The 14674-nt window shown below is 47.5% G+C and overlaps 1 protein-coding gene across 1 annotated transcript in view; it reads right to left on the bottom strand.

Moving 5' to 3' along the window:
• Positions 1-84: 84 nt before the first annotated feature.
• Positions 85-14674, bottom strand: part of EDC3 (enhancer of mRNA decapping 3) — an 85913-nt gene continuing 71323 nt past the window's right edge. The window contains exons 5-7 of the mRNA XM_090270017.1: positions 7210-7363; positions 4435-4652; positions 85-2447 (exon numbers count right to left, since the gene is read on the bottom strand). Coding sequence (XP_090126143.1) covers positions 2113-2447; positions 4435-4652; positions 7210-7363 — 707 coding nt within the window. The 3' untranslated portion in view covers positions 85-2112. The remainder of the gene's footprint in view (positions 2448-4434; positions 4653-7209; positions 7364-14674) is intronic.

Raw genomic sequence — 14674 nt, 5'->3', positions numbered from 1 at the left:
AAGCCTGTGACAAGTTGGGCTTCTAGGTCTGAGGTGGCAGCACTTCACTGCAGCCTACAGAGCAGAATTCACCAGAGACAGGACTCTGTCATTCAGCTTTATTTTAGTGCTGGTTTTTGTTTCCCCAAGAGCTGCATGAGTGATCACCTTGACCACGTGATGGGGCCCTCAGGGACTGGGCATGGCAGGCAGGATGCCTCTGAAAAAGCCAAGGACAAAGGAATTATGCTTATCTGTAGTACCACTGGCAAAGGCCCAGGCTAAGGACATGGAGAGGCTCCAGTGCCACCAGGGAAGAAAAAAAGAACTTGGGCACGAATTCCCAGTGGTCCCTCAAGGCCATCTTCCACCAACCTCCACCTCCAGTGCCATTGCAATTTACAGGAGTAAGTAGTCTTTTGGGCCAAGGTTCTTCTAACTTTGTTTCCACCACACCCAACCAAGAAACCTAAGCACATTAACAGGGGGCCAAGAACCTGTTGACTGGTTGCTCATTAAAATGCCTGGAATCCAGCACCACTCCTCAGACTGTGGTCCTGGCCCTAAAGAAAGGGCTTGCTGGGGAGCTGCTGGGCCCTGAGTGAACAGAGGCTCAGGGAGGATACATAGCTCAGGGGTGACTGTCTCTGGCCTCTTCCCCCTGCTGGAGACAATTTAACACTTGAGGAAGAATGGGAGGAAAAGGGACCGGCCCTCTCTGCCCCACCTCCTCTGTTCCTGGCTATGCTCCTGTAAGGAAAGTGATAGGCAGCCCTGTGTCTACACTCCTCGGTGAGCCTTCCCTCTCACCCCTTTAACCACACTGGGTAGGCTCAGAGCAGAAGGAAGGCTAGAGCCCTGAGAAAGGCTTTAGATCACAAGTCTTTTGCAAGGGCAGCTCTTAGGAACTCCAGGGCATGGTTCCTATTCTACCAGCTCACAGGGCCTAAGCCGACAAAGGTCCAGGGGCTTAGTGCCTTAGGAGCAGTGGCGTGTTCCTATGGTTGAGCCACACCTACTAGCTCATCCAGAGCTAGCCTCATTTTGGCATTTCTGAGGTAGGGCACTGGCCCCAAGCCTACTCACGTAGAGTGGACAACCAAAAAGGGTTCAAACAAGGGAGGGATATGCACCCTGTTCTGGGATGGCAGCTACAGAGGACCATTTCAGGAGACAGGCAGAGAAACAAAATAGTGTAGGTGTGGTGTATGTGCAGGCAAGGAGGTGGGGGGAGTGGTAGCCTAGGATGAAAGCACCAGGGAGCAAGCCTCATGTGGTGCAGGACCAGGCCCCCCAGCCTCCCCAATACTGAAAATTAAAAGTGGACCCTGGGAGGGTCTGGTCCCAGACTAAGCAAATGCTCAGCCCCCAGCTAGAGAGGGTACAGGGTTGGGGTGGGGGCACTGCTGGCAAGATGGGCACTGTGGTTCTACAGTAACATAACCTTGTACTACCCGGGCTGAAGACAAACAGTGTAAAATCCCAGTGCAGTGAAGCCATCCTGATGCCACCCACTTCCCTGCCTCTGATGCTGTAGAAAGGAGGAAGAACCGTTGGAAAAAAGTCCCAGCATAAAACTTGGATCAGCTCAGGAGAAAGGGTCAAAGCCTCCAGAACAACTTGTGGGGCTCAGGGGAGGCCCCCAGCCCTCAAAATGAATGGAGAGTGCAAGTCTGCCCTCTAGCGGACAGCTGCAGCACAGCCAGTTGTGTGTGATCAGAAGAGGGGCGACAAAGCCACCAATGCTGAAACAGCAAGTTCAGGCCTCCAAACAGGCTCTACCCAACTCCGCAAGGTGCTTGCCCAGGCCCAGTGGCTGTAAACTTGAAACACAGTTTGTGAGCTGCCTACGTCTGTAAACAAAACCCCACACGGGGTCAAATGTAGAGATGCCAGGAGCCACTGTGCACTCAGCCTGCCACTTGCCTTGAACACCCAGTGGGAAAGCCTTTCCTGGCGAAGGGCAAGTGACAAGTCAGCTTTAAATATGATCTGTTCTCTCACAGAAGAAACAAACCCAAAGAGAAAAAAACTAACAAGGTCCATGAAGCTTCACATCCTTAAGGCGTTCGTTGTCAAGTTCAGTGTCAGGAGCAGCAGGGGACTACCAGGTCCAGCCTGCCCAGAGCCCCTCTAGGCAGAGTGTAGTGGGATGACAAACTTGCAGCCAAAGGGTGAGTGGTAGTTGATCCCCACCTCCTGGAATACCTGCTGGGGAATGCCAATGTCGCACAAATAGACACGGCCTGCATGCTCTCCCAGTGGCAGAGGTAGGCCCAGAGCCAGTGACCACTTGGCGTCGATGCCCTGTTCAGCTTCATGCACAGGAGGATCTATGCTGAGTACTGGTGCCCGGTTCTGGTTGGCCCAAGCCACAGCTGCCTTGTACCAGGGCTGATCACGCAGGAAGGCATTCTCGGGACAATCCAGACAGTTGATCACCAGGTCCACGGGACTAGTGGGCAGATCTGCAGGTGGAAAGAATATCATCTGAAAATCCCTCTGAGACAGAGCCTTTGGGGCAACCAGAGAAAGAACTGCCTGAGATGGGCATCATGTTCTAGATTTCAAGAGGGAAACCCATACCAGGTCCCCTTCCCAGCTCCTAGCTCTCAGCCTAAAGTAATGATATTTTTCAGTTATAGACCCACAGCTATGTGCCCACAAGTACCTCGCCTAAGAGATAGGAAACTGAAGTTCTAGCTCAGGCTCTGGCCCCAACTCACCATCTGACCCCTAACAAAGCCCTTTCTCTGGGCCATATATGTTCTCTCCACTTCTCCCCTGTTCTCACTTAAACCTACTCCAGTCAGATTTTACCCCCACTATTCCACTTGAAACTGCTCTTCCACACTGGTAAATCCATTGGTCAATTCTAAATCCTCATTTAAACTTAACCTAACTACCTTGCTGACACAGCATTATACCCTCCTCTCTCCTTTCCAGTACCAGACTCTTCCGTTTTTCCTTTTCCTTCACTAAGCACTCCTTCTCTGTCTCCTTAGCTGCTCTCTGACTCCCTGACTTCTAAACAGTCCAACAACTTCTCTTATCTACTCTCTTTCCCTAGGAGATATCTCCCCTCCCCGCTAAAGATTGTATTTATTTAGAGAGAGGGGAAGAGAGAGAAAGAGAGGGAGAGAAACATTGATGTGTGAGAGAGAGATACATCGATTGGTTGCATCACACATGCCCCCTACTGGGGACCTGATCCCCAACCCAGGTATGTGCCCTGTGAATTGAACCAGCAGCCTTTCAGTTTGCAGGCTGGCACTCAATCCACTGAGCCACACCAGTCAGGGCCTACGAGATACCTTATCTAGGCTCATAATGGCTCTTAACACCACATACACACTGTGGATCCCTTCACTTAACTCCAGACTCATCTATATATCAATCAACATTTCTACTTGCATATCCAGCAGCATCTCTAACTGAGCTTTTGCTCTTCTCCGAAGTCTTTCCATCTCAGTGATGGCACCCATCCTTCCAGTTACTCAGGCCAAAGACCTTGGAGTCACTCTTCTCTTTCTCTCATCCCCTTCACCCAATCTGTACACTCTACATTCAAAATTAAGTCAGAAACTAACCAGCTTTCACCATGTCCACTGTCTTAGCCACCATCATCTCTCCCCAGTTTATCACAGCAGCCTCTTTTTTAATAAATCTTTTAATAAATTTAAAAAACTGTTTAGACAAGAGAGACATCAATTTGTTTTATATTTATTTATGCATTTATTGGTTGATTCTTTTATGTGCTCTGACTGGGAGTTGAACCTGCAACCTTGGTGTTTTGGGACGATGCTCCAACCAGCCAGGGCTCATGACAGCCTCTTAAAACTTTTCTTTGTAAGCCTATAGCCTACTCTCAAGTAGCAGCTGGAATGAAGAATGATCATTTGGAGCTAGAGCTGGATCATATCTTCTACTTATTAATCCAGTGACTTTCTAGCTCACCCTAGTAAAAGTTCAAGCCCTTAAAGTGATCCACAGGTCCTTTACAACCTGACCATGAAATGTCTAAGTCTGCTATTCCTCAATTAACCCTCCAACACTCTCTTCTCTCTTCCCTGCTTTATCTGTCTCCATAACACTTACTGTCATTTGACCTAACAGAAATGTTACTTATTAGTCTCTTCACCTGTCCTGACCAGAATGTTAAGACTCATGGAAGCATGGATTTAGGGAAAAATAAATCTATTGCCCTATCCCCAGTGTCAGGAACAATGTCTGTTCCATAAATATTTGTGAAATGAATAAATGCGTCCCCAGCTCTCCATCTGACTATGGGACAGTGAGGGTGAAGGGATGAGAAGTAGGCAAATCAACACCCAAGTATTTCCCCTTTGCACAAGCAGAACATCCTTTATACTCACAGTGCTTTTCCACCTGTCACCACTTGGTGGCACCATCAGACCAGCAAACTACTGTGGAGGGAGGGGTGCAAATGCTCACCTTTGAGACTAGACACTTGTTGGCCTTGGGTCTTGCTGAAAAGAGACAGCTCATTGGTGATGGACTCTAGCATCTTGACAAAGTTGGGCAGGAAGAGGATGACCTGGACATCATGGTTGGCTAGATGCCGTCCACAGCTGATACCCTGAGCCCCCTTCACATGAGGTCCACATAGCAAAGCCACGGTAGGCCTCTGGTGGACATTTTTGGGATTCAGCCTGGAACAGAGGTAAAGACACATTCTCAGTGCAAACCTGGCAATCCCTTGCACCCTAAACCAAGTGAGTGCCTCATACCTGTTGCTCTCAGAGTTCCTGATGGTCCCAGGTTCCAGAGGAGCCAAAATCCACTGTAGGACAGGTCTACAGGGTGTCCCACGCTTTACCTGCTGGATCTTCTCACTAGGTAACTTTCCCAGATCTTATTCCACAGAACACTGTTTTCTGACCAAGAACATTTACTGCTCTCACAGTGTGAACCCATTAGATCCAAACTCTGCATAACAGAGAGGCTTTCCCATCTCTGCAACCTCTTTGTTTTCCTCCCCAACATGCCTGCTCCCCTGAGGTAAGTCTGATCTCATTCTCACCTGCACTGTTAAAGCTCTTTCTTGCTTCTGTTCAAACTGTGCCCCTGCCAGAAATCCCACATTTCCCTTGAGATCCAGCTCAAGGTTCACCTTTTCTAGGACTACTCTAGCTCAGTTCCTAAGAAACTCACAACAAATACCAAACAGGAGAGTTCTAAATCACCCTCAATCAGTCACCAGTGCAAGTTCTCTTTACTGAGCTGCCAGTAAGCTTTAGTAAGGGAAATGCCGTAGATACTGATAAGACCTACTTCACAGGATGCTATGTGGATTAACAGATGTACAGCACTGAGAACAGGACCCAACACAAAAAGTGCCCGTTGGCACTATTATAATACTGGTTACAGAGGAGGCAGCAGGCTGGGCTTCCTGGCCCCCTAGGTTGGCAGTTGCCTTGGACACCTACTTCCTGATGCAGTCACTTTCAGTTTCCTCTCATTCAAAGCTGAGACCTCTCTGGTCTCAGAGAAGCCACAAATAAGGCTGGAGGATCACCTTGGAGCCACGCCTGACTCACAGGCAGGAAGGTATGGGAAATGTACAACAAGAAATAGGCTTAGGACCCTGCTTGGGGTGGAACAGTGACAGTCACTTGTTCTCCCAAAGGGAAGAACATGACAGCTGCTGTCAAGCCAAAGGGGAAACCCCTGCTCCCGAAATAAATTTGGGGTACTATCATTCATTTCCCCCACGATGTCTGCATCTTAAGGAAATATGAGTACTCCCTTCAGAAAGACCCTGCGGAGTTCTGGCATATGACTCACCCATGACTGTTTCCTAAACGGAGTCTCTCACAGAAGTATCAAAGCAGACCATGGCACCCACACACGCAACAGCAGGGGGCAGAGCACAGGCCCTGGAAACAGACCTATCTGGATCGGAGAACTAGTCCACCATGTACGGGCAGGGTCACGTGGGCAATTCTCTCAGCTCTAGCTTCTGAGCCTTAGCTCGCTCATCTTAAAACATTGGGCTACTACTTACCTTTGAGGAGAAGTTAAGAGTATCAAATTCAATGCTGTTGTGAAAGCACAGTGAAGAACTACATGATCCTTGACATACATGAAAATGACTCCTAACGTGGTAATCTTTTTCAAAGGAAAACCAGCAACTGCTGCAAAGGACAGGAAATGGCCCTTCTAAGAGTTCAGAAAGGCACAGGGACAGTCAACCCAAAGAAGCTGGTTTGAGAAGAATATGACTTTGTGGGGACATTCAGATCCTGCCTCCAAACTACTGTTTCTGGGAAGCAACTTAATGGCCTCAAATACTCCTGGGAAGCAGTTACTCTGGGAGCTGCCCCAGTAGCCACTTTGGCAGACAGGAACCAAGGGCCTGGTGCTCTGTCTGCAGGCAGCTTGCGAGATTCCTTCCTTTGGCTGGGGTGGGGGGTGGGGGGCTTTCCATTGGCTCTTCCCTGTCACAGAAGAGGCCCCACCACTGCCATGGTCTCTCAATTCTCTATGCTCTTGGCACGTGCTACTTCCCAGATCTAGACTACTCTCCCCCTTCCTGCTGCCCGTTAATTCCACCTTGCTCTGTAGGACTCAGACTGGATGCCCTGCTCTAGGAAGGGTGACTGGAGTAGAAAGAATATGGCTTCATGGAGAACCTTCTATTTCCTCTACCACAGTGTGGTACCTTTTGGAGGCCTCACTAGGCTACTGGAGGACAGGAGCAGTGTTCTATTCTCTGTATCCCTAGTCCCAGCACAAAGCCAGTACACAAATAAATGTCCAAAAATGAAATTAAGACTGCTCCTGCTTCATGAACCAAAAGGGCAGGTGGGGAGGTACCAGACTCCAGCTCTCCCATCCGATTGTCAGAGTGGCTCTGGAAGCCCTCAGCTGTGGAACTTGGGACTGATTTGCATCCCAGCCCCTGGAAAGACAGGTGCCAAAGGCTGGGTCCCTGAAAGTTCTTAGAAAGCAGGCTCCTGACAATCAGCAGCTGTTATCAGGAAAGAAAGGGTCAAAGGGTGGCTTGCTGGGAGAAGAACAAGGACTTCTAGAAGAGTTAGAGAAACAAACAAAAACCTCCAGCATCCAGGAAAGTGACTTCATAAAGTGTTTCCACTAGACGAGCAGCAACTGTCTAATGAATTCCTCTTGTGTGAGGCACTGTGATGGGGCCAGGCACAGTAGCACCAACCCACACTCAGCCCCCACCAAGCCAGAGGCGTTTACCTGTTAGGTCCTCCGAGTAGAGTCAGTGCCATCTGACTGGCACACACGCCTGTCATCTCCAATCTCCGCTCCAAAGTCAACCCATGCTTTTCGGCCACAGACAACAGCTTTTTATGTAGCTCATAGGACACACTTGGGACAACCAGGCCAGAGTCTGCAGTTTAAAAGAGGCAGTGGAGAGAAAGGGGCAGTGGTTACAGGAAACCAGGTTCACAAATGGGTGTACTCAACCCAGGAGTCTATGAAAGCCATGACTTTGAGAATGACCCTGCCCTGACCCATCTGCCTCTCCTGGAACTAAGGCACCCTATGCAGACCCGGAGGCTCAGGCAGTGATGGGGAACTAAATAATAACTTGTTCAGGTTACCACAGAACGGGGTTTGTGAACCTTTAACCATGGAGGCTAAATCTACCAAGACCTATTTGGCACCTAGAAGAAAGGGTCAGCACAGCACATGTATTCAGTAACAGCAACCTATAAACTACACTAGAAACGAATGTGCTTGCCCCAAGTGGGAGAAACAGCAATCCTAGCAATGGGGTTCCCTTATAAGCAGAACCCTTATCCCTCCCCAGGAGTGGAACAGATGCTACCTAGCCCTCCCAACCCTCTGGTCCCGCTATTCACTTTCAAGGCAGGATGACCTGTTCATCCCACCTGCTCCCATTTCTTCCTCCTCCTCTCTTATCCTTTCTCTTTGCCTAAGAAATTTCAATTAGCAACTTGTTTTCTTAAAGAATTTGTCATTTTCTGCCCATTTGGAGTGAATGTGACACAATTCTCATACCACAGGGAAGGAGTATGTGGAAAGTAACCAATGTCTCGCTTTAAGCTACTCAGAAAAATCTTAACATTTTATTCACCATAAATAAAGAGCACTCTATAAAGGTTGGCAAAAACCAATCACTGAAAGTACTTTGTTTTAAAAGGCCCAAGTCTGCAGCAGCTGGTACACTTGAAGGAGTCGATGGTATTATATGCATCAGTATCAACACACCATGTGCTGTTTCAGGGCCCAGAAAACCAGGACAGGAAAGAAACAGCAAAGTCAAAAATCTGTAATAAGCAGCTTTTGCCTTGACAACCAATGCCACCTTACAGATGCTAACAGCCACTGGGAGCAGACCCTCTACCCAAGGGCCCCATTTGGCTAATGGACTAACAGACAGGGATTCCCATTAGCAAGTTATTGTAGACTGTATGTAACTAGATCTGACTGGCTAGATCTGACATCTTTTTTGGGTCTGTGTGGTCATCTATACTGGATTGTCAACTCCTCAAAGTAGGGAAATAAGCCTGTATTTCTTGGGCACTCACCTCCTCAACTTGTCTTAGCTATATCTAGCAACAGGTATAAGCTCTCATCACTTACTCATACATACAAGTGCTGCAAACCTGGTGTTATTTCTGGTCTGACTAAACTCTAAACTGGAAGTTTATCATCATCCCATTGGTTCCAGAGTCTTGTATAGAACAACCTCTCTTTCTCACCGTTTCAGGAGAAATTTCTTGAGGGTCTATCAGGCATCCAGTCATGCCTACGTAGTTTTTTTTTAACTAGGCAAAGAACTTTATTAACCTTTGTTTCAAACTTTATTACCGGGCTCCTTCAGCTTAATTAGCTGCAAAGTATGATTTGTGTGTAAGCAAAAACTGAAAAGAGCTGCAGTGTCCAAGGGGCTTGGGCTTAAAAATATTACAGATTTTCTCAGATCCATGAACAAAATTTGAAAAGGCATTCATAATATAAAATAGCAGCTCCCAGTAATTTCTTCAAGTTTATCCTCTTTACAGGTTGATTCAATTCAATTTGCTTCACCACTGGAAGCCTCATCACAATTCTCCACAAGATCTAGAACTTCCTCCTCCTCCTCTATGGTAGCAAGTGGAGCTTTTCCATCCACAGATTGGACAGAGCTTCGCCATCTCCCTCAACCAGTCAGACCATCTGCATGAGGCTGGTTTAAGAGGCTGGGTGGCACCTCCGCCTACCGCTGTGTCTCTGCACAGCAGTGATGGTGAGTGTTCCCTGCCAGCGACACCTGAACTTTAGGGTTGTTAAAGTGGACCACTGTTCCTTGGTCTGTGAACATATTTACCTAATCAGTACCAGAGATACTGTTTACCCCTAATTCCTGTAAGGAGAACTGAACTTTTTTTTTTATCATCTGCTGTAGCTGTTCTGTGAACCACCTTCTCTCTACGAGCAGTTCCTTTAGCACCAACATGCACTTGTGCCTGCAGTTCACAGCAAGCTGCTCTTGGCTCATGCTAATTCCTTTGATCTTGTTGGAGAGGAAACAGGGTCTCATGGAGGGTAAGGGTTGCTGCTCAGGGGTCTTGGGCAGACCAGCTGAGAATAGGCACACACATGTGGATATGCGAGATGGCAGAGAGATGATATGGCTGTACATTTTAACAGGAATCTAAGCATAAACGTGAACCTAAAGCACCCAGGGGTCTATATCCTCTCAAGGGAAGGTGAAAGAATAATTTAATGCAATAATCATAATAAAATAAAAAAAAATCCATGCCTCAAAATCGACACTATCCTTTTGGTTAATGGAGCCTCTCTACTCCTGCCTGAGCCCTTCCCATGCCCTGGGCAGACAGCAAACAGTGCCACAGGAGCATTATGTCCTCTCCCCCTTCCACAAACATCAGTCACTGATACATCCAGGTGCCAATGCTGGAGGCTGCAGCCTGACCTTGCATGTCAACAGCTGATTAAAATAGTCATTTTTATGACCTGCTCTAGACACGCACATATTATCAGAACTAATTAGGAATCATTGATAGCAGTATTAAAAAGCTGAAGGATTCTTGGGAGGCCTAAGCCATTTACAACCTTAAACCTGTCAAACCAGTCACGCACCTGCCCGCATCAAATACTCTCTTTACTTGCACAGTCACGCAAGGGAGAGCTACCCCTCAGGTCCGTACACTTCCTCACCTACTTGTTTTCTTTCCGTTGGATTGAATATGGGTCAGGGCAGTGAGTCTGGGCCTGTTACCCTACCATCCCGCTTGCTTTTTGAGTCCAGGTCCCGTGCTGTGTGTACAGGGGCACCTCTCCCGTTCTGAGGGCTCTCTGGGGGCAGGCTGAGCACTTTCTGCTGTCTTTCTCCTAAGTTAAAGGTACAAAACTCACGGTACAAGGAGTAGAGGCTCACCCCTCGCTGGCTACAGACGGCAGCTGGAAACTGTGTGGCTGTCTGTGGGGTGAGGGGCACCGCTGAGGAGCTGGCCTGTTTGTAGCTTAGGGGAAGACAAAGGCAGGGGTGCTTGGCTCCATCTGCCCTTGCAAGGCTGAGGACTCTGCTGTACTCCACCGCTTCTCTGAGAGGAGTGTGCAAGCACCACAAAATGTTTCTTTTCAACAATCACACACAAAGTCCAAGCAGGCAGACTGGCTTATCAGAAACAGGCAGGGGGGATAAAACAAACTCCAAAGGAAGGGAACCAAGAACATATCATGTAAACTGCGAACAACGATGCCGCCAAAGTCTAAACAAGAGCCAAGGCTAATTATGTTTGGGTTGGAAGGCGGCTATGTATTGTTCAGGAACCAAGGCAGTAACATCAGTTGGTAGGGTTTCTCTTAATATGTATCTTACAGCTGCTGGTGAAAGAAGGAAGGGAGATGTAATTATAGTCAGTTTGTGATTAGCAGAGAACATCTTAGGATCTGATTAACCTTAGGTTTATAAAGGAAAATGGCTTAAGCACACTCAGAACAGACTAAGAGAGAAGACCCTTCCAGAAGGCACAACTCATTCCACCGCATGAGACACGGGCCTTGGAACCGAACGGCCCCTCTGGTAGGCCTGTCCCTTCTGCACTACCCTCCTGACACCTACCACTTCAGGTTCCCCCCGCTCCTCACGAACACAACATCCTCCATCGTACTTCCCCCCTCACACACTGTCCAGCGCCATGTCCAAGCCTTCCCCAGCAGCCTCTGAATGTACATCCCTCCCTGTCCTTCAAACTTCCCAGCCTTTCTGTTGAGTAACAAGGCTCCCACAACAAAGTGTCATCTTATATCTACACTCAATCCTCACAGCATTGTGGCCTTTTAGTTGCAAAGGCTGTGTGTGTCCCATGTCTTATCAATGAGGAACATGGGTCATTAATGGGCATGGGATTTATCCAGGACTATCAGTTCTGATTCCATTCCATGGTGGTCACACAACTGGGTGACGATAACACACTGGGTATTTTTGGAGTATAAAACCTCCGGTAAATTCAGACCCTCAGATCCACAGCCCCTGCACATTTACTTTAGAGATACTATCAAATGCAATTTGGTGTCAAGTTGTCTCTGAAAGGATTCCTTGCAAGAAGTCTAATACCCCTACTACTCTTTGTTAGGGTCCATGAGGCCTCCCATGATCTGGCCCCTGTAGACTTCATCACTTTACCTTACCCAGCCCCCACCCTCTCCAGAAACCTTGGTTGCTTTCTGGCTTCTAAATACTCCCAAATTCTTTTTGGCCTCTGGAAGCATGTCCCTCTCCTGGCACTCTCTTCTCCCTTCCAATACTACCCTCAAACACAGGGCTAGTTCCTTACCCTTCAGGCCTCGCTAACATATCCCTTGGTCACAGCATGCTGCTTATTCTCGTCCCTGTACTTGATACAGTTTATAGATGGTTTTCTTTTTGGACTCTACTTTGCTAGACTGTAAGCTCTACGGGGGCAGTAACAATGTCCATCCTGTTCTAGTGCTGTGTGCTCTTCTTCTCCATGGGGCCCTCAGTGCTGGCAGAGTGCCTGCAAGAGGGGCTACATAAATTGTTGAACGAGTAAATTAATGGGAAAGTACAACAGCCTCCGTGCATTCCATTCTGCAGCTGTAACCAAAGGCAGGAGAGGTAAAGTGGGTTTGACTCCTTCCCCACTATTCCCTTTCTCATTTACAACTCTGCCAACCCTCCTGTCCACATTGGACCTCATTCCTTCAGGTTACAGCTTCACTGAACAAGCTATGAACTCAAGAGGTAAGGATTTCCTGACAAGATCACTTATTAATTACAAAAGGAAATGTATCTTTACAAAGAAATCTGATAGACATCTTACCAAATGATCAAAATTTGCCCAAGTGATGGGACAAACTGAAGTGTACTCTATGTGGTGATGCCATGAAAGAGACAAAGCCCCACCAAAACCCTGGAGAAAGTATCTAAAATGAATTATGTCAAATGGAAACAAGCTACTGCTTGTTAAAGGGCATTCTTTAAATCAACAGCCCTACACTCTTCACAAATGTCAGTATCACAAAAAGGCAACAGAAGTTGTGGGAAAGGAAATTAAATAGATATGACAACTAAATACCATGTGCCATGGTTGATTAAAAATACAGCTATGGCCCTGGCTGGTGTGGCTCAGTGGACTGAGCATTGGCCTGTGAACCAAAGGGTCACCAGTTTGATTCCCAGTCAGGGCACATGCCTGGGTTGTGGGCCAGGTCCCCAGTTGGGGGCATGAGAGAGGCAACCACACATTGATGTTTCTCTCCTTCTCTTTCTCCTTCCCTTCCCCTCTAAAAATAAAAAAATAAAATCTTATAAAAATACAGCCATGAAAGACACAATTAGAAAGTTTTGCATATGGAGTGTATATTAAATAATACTTTTGTACCAATTTTAAATTTCCTAAGAGTAATCTTATAGTGTGGTTGTACAGTGCAATACCCTGCTGAACACACATGGAAGTGTTTAGGGGTGAAGAAATATAATGTCCTGGGTGGTATGGCTCAGTGGATTGAGAACTGGTCTATGAACCTAAAGGTCGCTGGTTCAGTTCCCAGCCAGGGCACATGCCTGGGTTGCAGGTCAGATCCCCAGTTTGGGGCATGTGAGAGGCAACGGATCTCTCACAAAACAATGTTTCTCTCCCTCTCTTCTTTCTCTCTAAAAATAAATATATAAAATCTTAAGAAAACTGTTTTAAAAAAATACACTTAAAAAAAGAAAACCCTACAGAATTAAGGAAACCACATCCATACAGACGGAGAGGAGGGGTGCAGATATGGAGGAAGCTGGTCCCACACCCATGTGTGGTGGATAAAAATTTGGAAGGGATATCTTTAGAATGAGGAGTCCCAGCCCCACACCAATCTCCCCAGCCCAGGGTTCCAGTGCCAGGAAGATAAGTCTCCACAACTTCTCCCAGCAAAAAGAAAAAAGAAAAAGAAAAAAAAAAAAAAAAAACAGAGGGGATTGAGTTGGTAGAAGAGACTGCTGGAGCCCCAAGAAGTTCCTCTTAAAGATCCCACACACAGACTCACCTACTCAACCTCACTCCCTCTGAGCCCCAGCACTGGAGTAGCAGCTTAAAAGACATCAGTGGCATACTGGGAGGAACCGAAGTGTCCAGCATCAAGGCGAGGAGAGGTCATTGTCCCTATTCTGAACTTTCCCCCTACAGAGCCACAAAGCAGGCAAGCTGGTGCCATATCTGAGACTCCATTAACCTGGCTAACACTGTTTGCCTCTCCTTGGAGATCCCCAGTGACCCCCCCCACCAACTTATGGGCCCATCCACGCTGCTTTCCCATATGAATGGCTGGTCTTGGCTCACGCTTCACTACTTTCTAAATCCTCTCAAACAAGCAACAGCTGGCCTCAGTGAGCCCCAGGCCCGGCACTACCAGCAGTCTAGATGCAAAGCTTGGCTTTGCCTAGGAATCTCCAAGCCCAGCACAAGCAGCAGCCATCTCAGGTTGCTTTATAGCTCAGGCAGGGTGGCCCTGGGCAAAATACAGGTGGGAGCTGACCCTGGCCTGCACTACCTGGGAACTCCCGGGCCAGTGTACCCAGTGGACAGCTACAGACCATATCAGAGCACCACCACCCTGCTCCTGCACAGCTGATCCTCCACAGAGGGCACAGGTTGGTGATCACAGCCAGTCCTTGCAGCTGAGTGGCCTGGGTAAATCCCTCCCATTGACCAGCCAAGAGTAAGCAAGGCTCAACTACAGGAGGAGGGTGTACTGAGCCCACACAAAGGGCACACCTCAAGTACCCAGCTTGGGTGATAGGGAAGGCTGTGTCACTGGCTCCTACAGGACACCTACTACATTAGGCCACACTACCAAAACACAGAGTCAAAGCAGCTCTACCTAATACATAGAGACACACACAGGGAGGCTGCCTAAATGACGAGACAAAGAAACATGGCCCAAATGAAAGAACAGAACAAAACTCCAGAAAAAGAGCTAAACGAAATGGAGATAAACAACCTGTCAGATGCAGAGTTCAAAACACTGGTTATAAGGATGCTGGAGAAATTTAGTGAGGACCTCAACAGCATAAAAAAGATCCAGTCAGAAACAAAGGATACACTAATTGAAATAAAGAACAATTTACAGGGAAACAACAGTAGAGTGGATGAAGTCAAGAATCAAATCAATGATTTGGACCTCAAGGAAGCAGAAAAGAACCAATTAGAACAAAAGA

Source organism: Furipterus horrens, unplaced genomic scaffold (genome assembly GCF_987537825.1).
Source record: "Furipterus horrens unplaced genomic scaffold, mFurHor1.1.pri manual_scaffold_3, whole genome shotgun sequence".
NCBI lineage: Eukaryota > Metazoa > Chordata > Mammalia > Chiroptera > Furipteridae > Furipterus > Furipterus horrens.
Note: the sequence above shows the minus strand (reverse complement) of the source record. Positions and strands in the feature narration are given on the sequence as shown.